The following is an 11,615-nucleotide window of genomic DNA, read 5'->3' on the forward strand; positions in this document are numbered from 1 at the left end:
CATTTAATTACTAATCATACAACATTCAATAATTTCATTAATAGAAAATTGATTAACAACGTAAATTAGTCAATTCCATTAATAAAAAAATAATCAGAATGCAACTAAGAAATGAAAAAATTCAATGAAAAATAGAATTCAAAATGATTTATGCTCATGCAGCTCTGCCCCATCGCCCATTGGCCACCATCTATCTCCAATAGCCTTCATCTTCTCCACTCATCGTCTCCAACACTTTCATCATCCTGCATCGACGCCATCTTCTTAGTCACGCCAATTTGTTCTTACATGTAGATAAGAACTTCAAACAAAAGTCAACTACAGACTCTATATTGCAAATTCGAGAAATATTTTCATTCATGAATAATGCGAACAGCATTTGTACTATAAAATTCATAAAGTACTTACCAATTTCAAAACCAAATTTGGCAAAGTGAATGCTTCCATTATTTCAACCCTTGATTGATAAAGTTATGGTAGATTGTAGATCACTAAGAGAGATTAATTCCATGTCTATGGTTTCAACACATAACAACAAATATTAGTAATATAATAATCACACTTAAAGAATGTGTAAAATGAAGAAATATAAAAAGATACTATTGATAAAGAGCAAGAACCATACCGGAAACAAATTCGTTTTGCAGAAAATTTAGTGATGGAATAGATTCTTCATAAAGGTAATGAGAAAGTGAGTACTAAGCTAGTGAATGACACATATATATATATATAGAGACAAAAATTATAGAGAAGTTATAGTGTGTTAAAATTTATATTAAATTATGACTAACACAATTCCAAATAGTGTGTAATAATGTGGCGGTTACTATGTATAATTAAATACTGAGATTAAATCATACTAATTATTAAAAATTTGTAACTGCCCAAAATTTATAAACCTTTATGAAGAAAACTTCCACAATATTTTTAGCACTCTAATTAGTGCCACAGTCTATCGTATGAATGAAATATAATTAAATGAATTAATTCAAATAATAATTTGTATAATTGGTGATTAAATTGTAACAGTCATATTCATAAATTGAATTAATTTTTTGATAGAACAACCAAAATATCTACATTTTACAAAACAATCCAAAGCTTATAAATATTTGCAATTAAGATTAAAGCTCGGCTTTTATATATGTATAGAAGCACTCTAATTAGTGTCATAATATATCGTATGAATGAAATATAATTAAATGAATTAATTCAAATAATAATTTGTATAATTGGTGATTAAATTGTAACAGTCATATTCATAAATTGAATTAATTTTTTGATAGACCAACCAAAATATCTACATTTTACAAAACAATCCAAAGCTTATAAATATTTGCAATTAAGATCAAAACTCGGCTTTTATATATGTATAGATAGACGTCACCAAACCGAACCGGCCCGGAACCGTCACCGGCGGTTCGGAACCGTGAACCGGAACCGCGGTGGCGGTTCGGAACCGGATAGGAGTCGGCGGTTTAGGCGGGCCGGTTCAGGTTCACGAAAAATCAAGAACCGTAACCGCCGGTTCGCCGGAAACCGGCGGTTCCGGTAGCTTTTCAGGGTTTAGGGTATAGGCATGCAGGCGTAGGCATGCCGACTAAGAGTATATATATATACTATCTATTTACATTTATAATTTATTGTTTTTTACTTCAACTTTTTTTATTTAAGTCTTTTGATTCTTTTGTAATTTCAATTTTCAACATTTGTATTTGTAATATCGACATTCACATATCGTTCAAATTTGTATGATTGTATTGTTTCAATAAAATTCCAATTGTTCCAACTCCAATGTCGACTTCTACTCCATTTGTCAATTGACATTCTCGTTTTATTTATTTATTCGATAGTACAAGACTACAACTACACCTACAACTCTACAACTAGTACTATACCGGAATAAAATTAAAAAATAAAAAATAAAAAAATTCGGCATTGAACCGGCGGTCCGAACCGGAACCGCCCCGGAACCGTCTGGAAACCGCCGGTTTTGAACCGGCTTGGAACCGTGACTGAACCGGAACCGGAACCGCCTGACCCTAGGCGGGCCGGTTCAGGTTCCATATTTTTTTGAACCGGAACCGGCGGTTTCGAACCGGGGACCGGCGGTTCATGAACCGTGGTGACGTCTATGTATAGATATGCAGAACGCCCGGTTATGTTAACATATCCGTCTTATTAGTACACGTCATTAGTGTTTTTTTCTATTGTTCCAAACCGGATAGATAGACATATTTTGGTCTATACATTCAGAGTTCATTTTAGTTCATAGATAGACATAACTAGTGGTTTATTTCGATTTTATTGCGATTTGCTTTCGCAGTTGGAACAGATCTGAAACTGCTTAGTCATGTAAATTGAGCTGGAATTGCCGTTGGAAAACGGATGCAGGTCGGTGGTATGTAAGTGTAATCATGGGCTTGAAGCCGACCTTGTGGGTGTTGCATACTAATACAAATCTCGCGCGACGATACTTAGGAGTGTCTGGTAACTTGTAAATAGCGTGAAACACCAATTCCTTCACGCCATTTCCGTCGCTTGGTAGCCCGAACACCATTCCACCGACCCGAGATTCATCCACAGGGTTTCAGCCCTACATCTACTACTATCGGCCTCTTCATCTCAAGAGTATCAAGGTGGTGAGCTGGTATAAGATTTGAGCTTTACACGATTAGGCTGAAAAACAGGACATTTGTACCATTTTGCCCTCCAAAAGACAAAACACACAACATAATAACTACCCGTCATTACAGACTCCTACACTATATTTGCCATATAAAGTCAGTTCGACACCTGATTGGCTCCCGTTGTACGTGATCTTCGCCTTTCCCTTCGAAGCCATGTCTGCAACATTACGCATACAACATAATCACTACGACTAACAAAACTAGATATTGAACGCAATCGTATATATTTCTATACGGAATAACACATGAGTAGAAACAATCGCGTAGATACAAGTAATCTATTTTCAGCGCATAGTATATGCATCCATAGCAACAGAAACACACAACAACAGAACAAAGAGCTACCACTAACCTTGATGCAGCTGTTTCGGATGCTCGGCTGGGCGTTGTATGATCGGTGGAGCTGTCTGTTTGTTATAGGCGTCGATGATACAATGCTGGAAAGTACAATCCTTGTTAAGTAACCTATTTAAGCAACCTAATGGACTTTCAGAATGATTGGGTAGGAACCAAACTAGGTTTACCGCCATATTTATCTAAAAAATTGGGATGAGCGATGCTAATTATCAATCAGCAATGAGAGGGTAATTTAGTGAGAGCTAATTTTGTTTCCTTTATTCTCCTCTTCAACCAAACTCCCTCCATGGGCTGAACCAACACCCTACCCTACTATTCTATCCACCAAATCATGAAAGCTCATTAATCATAAAGCCATGTTAAAAATTATAAGAGCTACCAGACGCCCCCTTATGATTTAAACATTAGCATGTATTCTCACTACATATTAGTAAAATGTAGTACAAGGGTTACAGTTGTACCCCAAAATTTGTCGTCATAATGTATTTAGATAGACATGATACTAATTTCTCACTGGGGTACCATATATACATATAAGATCCATCTATATACATATCATCCACATCCAGAAGATTGTATAATTTGGAAGAAGCTTGTACAGTGGGAAGGGGTTTTGATTGATAAAAAGGAAGAATCTACTTCATCTGATATGCTCTTAGGCACGACCATACATAGCATAGAAATCACAAAGCGTTGAAGCTTGCTTCTTCTCCAGAATTTTCTTGGTCATCAATATGACCTGTCCTTAATAGAACCGATCTAATTCTCACGAAACCATTTATTAAACTATCAAAATGCTGTTTTTTTGCTTAAGTTGCGCTCACGATCTTGTCGCTTATTTCCTGTCTTTGATGAAGAAATTGACAATATATGTTTCATTTTGGTATTTTGAATTCGAATATATACTATGATGTGTTCGCTTGATAAAATAATACCAAGATACAATCTAGGATTATTTTGCCAAGATACAATCTAGGATTGAGAGGTGAGATTATTTTAGTCATAGGGGTTAGCTATGGCTAATTATTCCATGATTATTCATCAAGGATTGAATTGTGGGATTGAATCTCATGAACCAAACACACTACATATTTAATCCGGGACACACTACATGTTTAATCCAAGATACAATCTTGCAAACTGAACACCCCCTATGTATATGGTTTTCTTTTTCTTTTTTTTTGGTGATTGCCGTAGAGATTTACAATCATAACTGCTTTAATTATTATTGATTCGTGATGAATGAATAATGCAGGTGATTGTTGGAGGTGGTGGTGGTGGTGCCTTTGTGGGAGGTGGTGGCGCTGCAGCTGCGGCCTCTGGTGGTGGTGCTGCGGCTGCTGAGGAACCTGCAGCTGCGAAGGAGGAAGAGAAGGAGGAGAGTGACGACGACATTGGAATGTCTCTCTTTGATGATTAGTTGAAATATCTATCTTAGTGTTTTGGTGAATTCCAGTTTTGCTCTTTAGAATTTTGAGTTTTCTGATATCCACATTTCGACTTTACAGATGTTTATCATGTTAATGTTTGCATCGTTCATTTTTCATCTTTGATAAATGAACTGGGCTGAGTTTGCTAAGTTGAGATTATGTTTTGCAATTCTCATGTTTTTCACAATTTCATTACCCAATTTGCTGTTATTATACATACAGATGGAACTTGCATTATGATATAAAGCGTTTTTTTCTTATTTATATTTTGAATTTGACATAATTGGAAGTCTTATACAGCATATCTCACTAATCAAAACGGCCCGTAATAGTTTGTGATTGGGCTAAAGCATGTTAGGGCCATCTGATTTTTTAAGTTTGCCTAAACCCAGTCATTCAAACTACGAGCATCTCCAACGGTGCCCTTCCCGTCGGACGTCGGTGAGGCTTCTGGGAAGGGCGTTGGGGACGTCCGCCATTGGGGCTGCGTGGGAAGGACGTGGACGTCTAAGGACATGGGAGGGGTGCGGTCTCCGGCGGAAGGGTGTGCGAAAGGGCATCGGGATGTCCGCATTGTGGCGCGTCGAAGACTTTCCAATTTTTTCAATTTTTTTAAAACTCAATATAGACGGCTCGTTGAAATTTTAATTCCGTAACGTAAATTGCATATTTGTGAATTTTTTTTATTGCTGGAAGTCCGCGCGTGAAGGGCAATGGAAAGTCCGGATTGTGCAGTGGTCAGTGGGAAGTTCTTATGACGTGGCAGGAGGGTAAGAAGTCCTTATAATGTGGCAGGAGGTGTTTTTGGAAAGTCCGATGGAAAGGGCGATGAAAAAGGCGTAGCATTGGGGATGCTCTAACGGCTCATAATGACAAAAGGCAAAAGCATCAGGTAATCGGACCTTATGAAAATAATAACGACTGGTGTAGAGAGGCCAAAGAATCGCTAATCGAGCTTCTTTTCCGCTACTGAATATTGATAGGGATCAGCCCATTAGTGACCTGAACAATCGGCTAATTATGCCCTTGGTGTCGGCCCACAATACTATCTCACTAATTCTAGTTGGGCAATGAGCATCATATTACTATGTCTGGGAATATCACATTTTAATCCCTCCGTCCCTGAAAAATATGCACTTTGGATTTGACAGGAGTTTTAATATAACATTGGTAAAGTAAGAGAGAGATAGAGAATAAAAATAATTAAAGTATTATTAGTGGAGAATTAGTCTCACCTCGTTAAAGAGGAAAGACTTTCCAAAATTGGAAAGTGCATATTCTTGTGGACGGACTAAAAAGAAAGTAGTGCATATTCTTATGGGACGAAGGGAGTATTATTTTTGGACGATTATCATTATATCATTTCATTTTTATTAGATCCATTCTTATTATATCGGTAGGTTAAATCTGGTTCGAACTAATTTTGAATTTCAACTTATTATCGATGTTGTGTAAAAACATTCTTATTTCGTACTCATGTTTTAGAGAAACTATTTTACTACACGTAGAGATTTTCTTTTGGTAAATCTATTTATGTTACACATTTATCGTGATATATGACCTAAGGGGCATGTTAGGGTGCCACCACCCCTTAAAATAACACCATACCACCATTCCTAGCCAATCATTTGTACACGTGGACAAATAATAAGCTGCTACGTGGCAAAAAAAGAAAAAAAAATCTGAAAAACTCGGCCAACAATTTGCTGCTCTTTATACAACAATTTTTCTTGTCCAGCAATATTCGACACACTATACAACAATCTATAGATTTTTGTGTAGTGTTTGTAATATTGTTATGTAGCGTTTATAATATTGCTGTATAAGTGGTGTCACGATGTCACTTTCACTTTAAGAGAGGTTATCATTTTAATACGAACCTATGACCTATAGCTTCAAATGAGTGGAAAACTTTAGGAGCACAATATTGAAGTAGTACATTTTAAAAGTTGAGTTTAAGTCGTAAAATGATCAAGTATTGAAATGCAATATTATGTAACTAGCCCTATAATTATAAATAATTTAACTTGCATGAATTTTCAAAACAGCTACCGCTTTCTCTCAGTTTAACCTAAAAGACGAATTTATAATATTCTATAAAGAGTTATCCAAACACGAATAAGTTATATTGCCAACTAATTTAAAAATTTTTAAACAAAGCATAGAAAAAAAATTGAAAAGGTATATATACTTACGTACATATGTTTATGAATCCGTACTTAATTAAGTTCGCCTCCCCCGGGCCAACCCGCCCTTATAGCACTTGTTTGTTTTAAAGAAATAAATATTTTAATATTATCTCCATACTATACTCCCAAATGATTGATTTGGAAATGATAGAAAAAGATGGCCAAAGTCATTGTATGTCTAACACCTGTGCAAGATTTATTTTTCTTTGAATATGCTTTTTTCCTACACGCCTTCAACACGGATTTGTTCATTTTATTATTGATGAGTGGATAATTAGTGCAAGACATATGACACTTAGAGAGATCGTTAGATTATGATAACTAATTATCATATAAAATTATCCATCTAGAATTAAGTTATATATTTAATTTCGTAAATCTGATATAATATATATTCAGTCACCAGATATAGTCTTTCAAACTATATTATAATACTTAGTTCGGGTACCTAAACACGAGTTTTTGGCGTACTCGGTTTCTTATACTAGTCAAGATCGGGTAGCTTTTATTATGTTATCTGAGGTCGGATATGCAAGTAAAATCGCAGAGGTTATCCGATCCGACCCGACAGATGCCGACCTCTTCATCTACATAATTCCTAAGTTAAATTTAATAATCAATAATGCAACTGAAAAAAATATTCTTGTCTATATCGACATGGATGGCTATATAATACTTATTGTATATAGTTCCCATACAACATCGTGGATGGTTGCAATTCAATTATGGATTATTAAATTGATTTTGAGTTGAGGAATGGTTTATTAAAATATGCCATGGCTCATCTCCATAATTTAAACTGATTCCTATACCGCATTTATTCTGGCGTGAAAGGCGCTGTTTAGCCACTCATTGTTGCTACATCATTTTAATGCAATATTGCGCATTAGTAATCTAACTTAGTCAACAATTTAATTGAATATTCACTTTATTAAACAAAATTCTCACATGCATTCAAAAATTTCTCCTATTGGCGGTACAAACTTCTGCGCTTGATTTATTTAAGTTGCAAATAACACTAATTATAATGAATCTTGTAACATTAAATTATACTACTAGTAGTTAATTATGGCTTAGTTAAATCTAATTCAAAATCTAATGTCCATTCTAGTGTCACTCTAATTTGTTTCAATTTCTTTTCATAGAAAAATATTTGAGTCACTCATTTTTCTAGGATCTGACTGCATTATTGCGATTTAGTAATCTCGTGAAGAGGTGAACTGAACTTGACGTTCCAATAAAATAATTAAGCTCATAATTCGATTGTATAATATGCTATGTTTTTGAGCGGCCTTGGAAATCTAAGAAAAGTTTATTTCTAGTTCGTACAAAAAACTAGACAAGAAATACGAAGTTTGAGTCTTGGAAAATTGGGCAGCGCGGTCCAAAGTAGGGGTCTCCGATACTACTTGTTAGAATCATCGACTGCACATCCAACATTCATATTAATTTAATATTATTTGCTCGGGAGCAATCCAACAGATTTATTTTTGGATCATTTTTAAAAAATTAGTTGGAAACACTTATATAAGGTATTTTCAATTTATATTGTCCGTCGACCAGGGATGAGTTTACACCCGATACTAAAATGCACAGAATTTCAAATAGTGTAGTGTTCTATAGTGCTCAAGGGTTGCAGTCGTTTACGGTTGTCCAGATTTCATTCCTTGGACTTAGAAGTAATTCGATTAAATTCATACTTTTATAAAAAAATATTCCTTACAACAGTAAATAATACTCCCTCTATCCAAAAAAAATAGTGCCATTTGTGAACGACACTGGTTTTAATGAGAAATTAGTAAAATAAGAAAGGGAAGAAGAAAAAGTAGGTAAAGTAAGAGAGATAGAGAGAAAACGTGAGTAAAGTATGACATGGAAGAAAAAGTGGGAAAAGTATGAGAGAGAAATTTTCCATTATTAGAAATGAGACTATTTTTTGTGGACACCCCAAAATGGCAAATGAGTCTATTTTTAGTGGACGGAGGGAGTATCGAAACAATTTCCTTACAACCTTTCTCTTCAATTTAAATGTATTTCTTATATATTTGTCAAAAACAATTTCCTTACAACATTTCTCTTCAATTTAAATGTATTTCTTATATACTTGTTAATACTTAATATTGTAACATAGCCTTTCGTTTAGTTAATAAACCAGTAACTAATAAAATTAACAATCCAACTTAATTAATTTTTTTTTTTTGCATGATTCCAGTTGTGATTGATAACTCCTCCTCCATAACTCCATTAATCATCCAAAGGTTGATATTCATCCCAAGTTTGATTGAGTATTTAATCATTTTCAATCATATCAATCTTATTAATCTCATCCACTAAACAATCACAAGGATATATTTCATTATCCATATTATTTCAAAATTTAGTTAATATTATAAGTATTGATTGCCTCATAATTTTAAGGTTGACAATACTAAAATGACCTTGTTAAGGTTGACTCTTTTGTCATTATTTTATAAGTGTATTACACTCCTCTATATATAGTACCTCAATGAGCAAAACCAATTCACCCCACAAAAAACAATGGATCACTTTTCTTACTACACAAAGAAAATAAAAACCCTTTGCATTAGTTCATGGAAAGTAACCAAGCTTCTCCTCTTTCGCGCCTACCACATTCTTGTCATGAAATCCAACCCCTTTTTCATGTCTCTCTTCTACTTGCTCTTCATTTCCCTATTCGGGTTCGTCATGCTCAAGGCATGGAAGCCTCGGCTCCCTTCGCCCACGCCTAGGAACATCGACTTGCTCTTCACATCCGTGTCGGCAGCCACCGTCTCCAGCATGATGACGGTGGAAATGGAGGTTTTCTCCGGCCAACACCTGATAGTGATGACCGTGTTGATGTTCCTAGGCGGCGAGATCTTCACCTCACTCCTCCGTCTCCACTTCACTCCCAAACCCTTTTTCGAGGGAAGGGTTGAGTCTGTGGAATCCCCACCTATTGCGTTGACAGCTGATCATGATCATTCATTTCTCAAATTCGATTCGATAAAATTCTTGGCAGTTTTAGTGTTGGGGTATGTTGTGGTTGTGCAAATGATCGGCGTTGCATCTGTGTTAATGTATTTGTCTCTTGTTTCGGGTGCGGAGAGTGTGTTAAAGAGCAAGGGGATTAAAACTTCGGTTTTTTCGGTTTTTACTGTGGTTTCGACCTTTGCTAACTGTGGCTTCATTCCTACAAATGAGAACATGATTGTTTTTAGTAAAAACACTGGTCTTCTTCTCATCCTTCTTCCTCAAATCCTTCTTGGAAACACATTGTTTCCGTTGGCTTTGAGGGCGATGATATGGTTGTTGGGGAAGAGGTTGAAAAGGAATGAGGCTGAGTATTTGCTCAAGAATACGAGGGAGGTCGGATTCCCACACTTGCTTCCTCAGCTAGAGTCGATGCTGCTTTTAACGACAGTGTTAGGGTTTCTTTTGATTGCTTCCATATTGTTTTCTTCTATGGAATGGTATAATGTGGGATTAGATGGCATGAATAGTTACCGGAGAGTTGTTGGAATCTTTTTCCAATGCGCCAACGTTAGGCATTCCGGTGAGAATATTGTTGACCTCTCAACCATCGCCCCGGCCATATTGGTGTTTTTCATGCTCATGATGTTAGTCTCTCTCTCTCTGACTCTCGTGTCTGAGTTGGCCTGGTGGTAGAGTGGTTAATGCTCGATCCCATCATGAGTTAATTAGTATTTGTATTTGTATTTTGACAGGTATCTTCCTCCATATACATCATTTGTACCTATCAAAAGTGATGAACAAGGCCAACCAATGCTAGAAGGAAAAGAGGAAAAAAGAAAAAACATAATAGCAAAGAACTTCACCTTTTCACAAATTTCTTATCTTGCTATATTCATCGTTATGATTTGCATTACGGAGAGGAAGAGCCTAAAAGATGATCCTATCAACTTCAGCGTATTGAATATAGCATTTGAAGTGATAAGGTGATAAACAATGCAACATTTCTCTATTAGTTCGTTTCATATTGAGTGTGGAAGTAATTTTTTATGTAATTATAATTTGTGATAAATAACAATATATTGCAGTGCTTATGGAAATGTGGGATTGACAACCGGTTTCAGCTGCGATCGGCAGGTAAGAAGGGATCCAAAATGTATCGGAAAATGGTATGGACTTGCCGGAAAATGGAGTGATGAAGGCAAATTAATACTCATAGTAGTCATGTTATTTGGTAGATTGAAAAAGTTCAACATCAAGGGCGGCCAAGCGTGGAAGCTCTTATAACTCCACCACCATTTTCATTCTCAATATAAAAAAAATTGTACTCCCTTTCGTCCCGAAATAGGAGTCCATAGTTGACTTAACACGGGATTTAAAAAATGTGAAGAAAAATGGTGGAGATAGTTAGTGAAATATGATCAGTCTCATTATTATATTAGTTTTATAGTAATAAAATTATGTGAATGAAATAAGTTAATTGTATGTGAGACGTACTTCCATTTATAGTAAAAGTGAAAGATGACTCTTATTGAGAGACAGACTAAAATGATAAAAATAGACTTCTGTTGTAGGACGGAGGGATATTAGAAATCGTGTAATTGGTTAAATATATACTCCAGACTAATACCGACAGAATACTGTAGAAAAAAATTGGACTTATATACATGTAGAGATATATTATGTATAATCATCCAATTTGTAATCAGATTACTAATTTATATGGCAAACTTTTGAAAGTAGTTTTCATTTGAGTGAAAAGTAAAATAATATGCCTAAATATATGCAGTACGTATAATATTTCTGTACATGTACACAAGTTCTTTGTTAATATAATCAGTTGCCTCTCCGTGCAACAAGTTTTTGGGCCTTGTCGTCGTTGGGTTGGGCATGCCAATATAATTTCTATCACATTGTTTGATATCATTTGCATTATGAATAGTTTTATAACCAAATTTGGTCAAAAATTTTGGTTA

General features: G+C 35.4%; 1 protein-coding gene across 1 annotated transcript; it reads left to right on the forward strand.

Annotated features, from left to right (window-relative positions):
- Window positions 1-9,204: 9,204 nt before the first annotated feature.
- On the forward strand, window positions 9,205-11,057 carry LOC125203225 (probable cation transporter HKT6). The gene is made up of 3 exons (XM_048101536.1): window positions 9,205-10,286; window positions 10,395-10,625; window positions 10,728-11,057. Exons 1-3 carry the CDS (start codon window positions 9,205-9,207, stop codon window positions 10,924-10,926), a joined length of 1,512 nt encoding a protein of 503 aa, XP_047957493.1. The 3' UTR covers window positions 10,927-11,057.
- Window positions 11,058-11,615: the final 558 nt, after the last annotated feature.

Source organism: Salvia hispanica, chromosome 2, assembly GCF_023119035.1.
Source record: "Salvia hispanica cultivar TCC Black 2014 chromosome 2, UniMelb_Shisp_WGS_1.0, whole genome shotgun sequence".
Lineage (NCBI taxonomy): Eukaryota > Viridiplantae > Streptophyta > Magnoliopsida > Lamiales > Lamiaceae > Salvia > Salvia hispanica.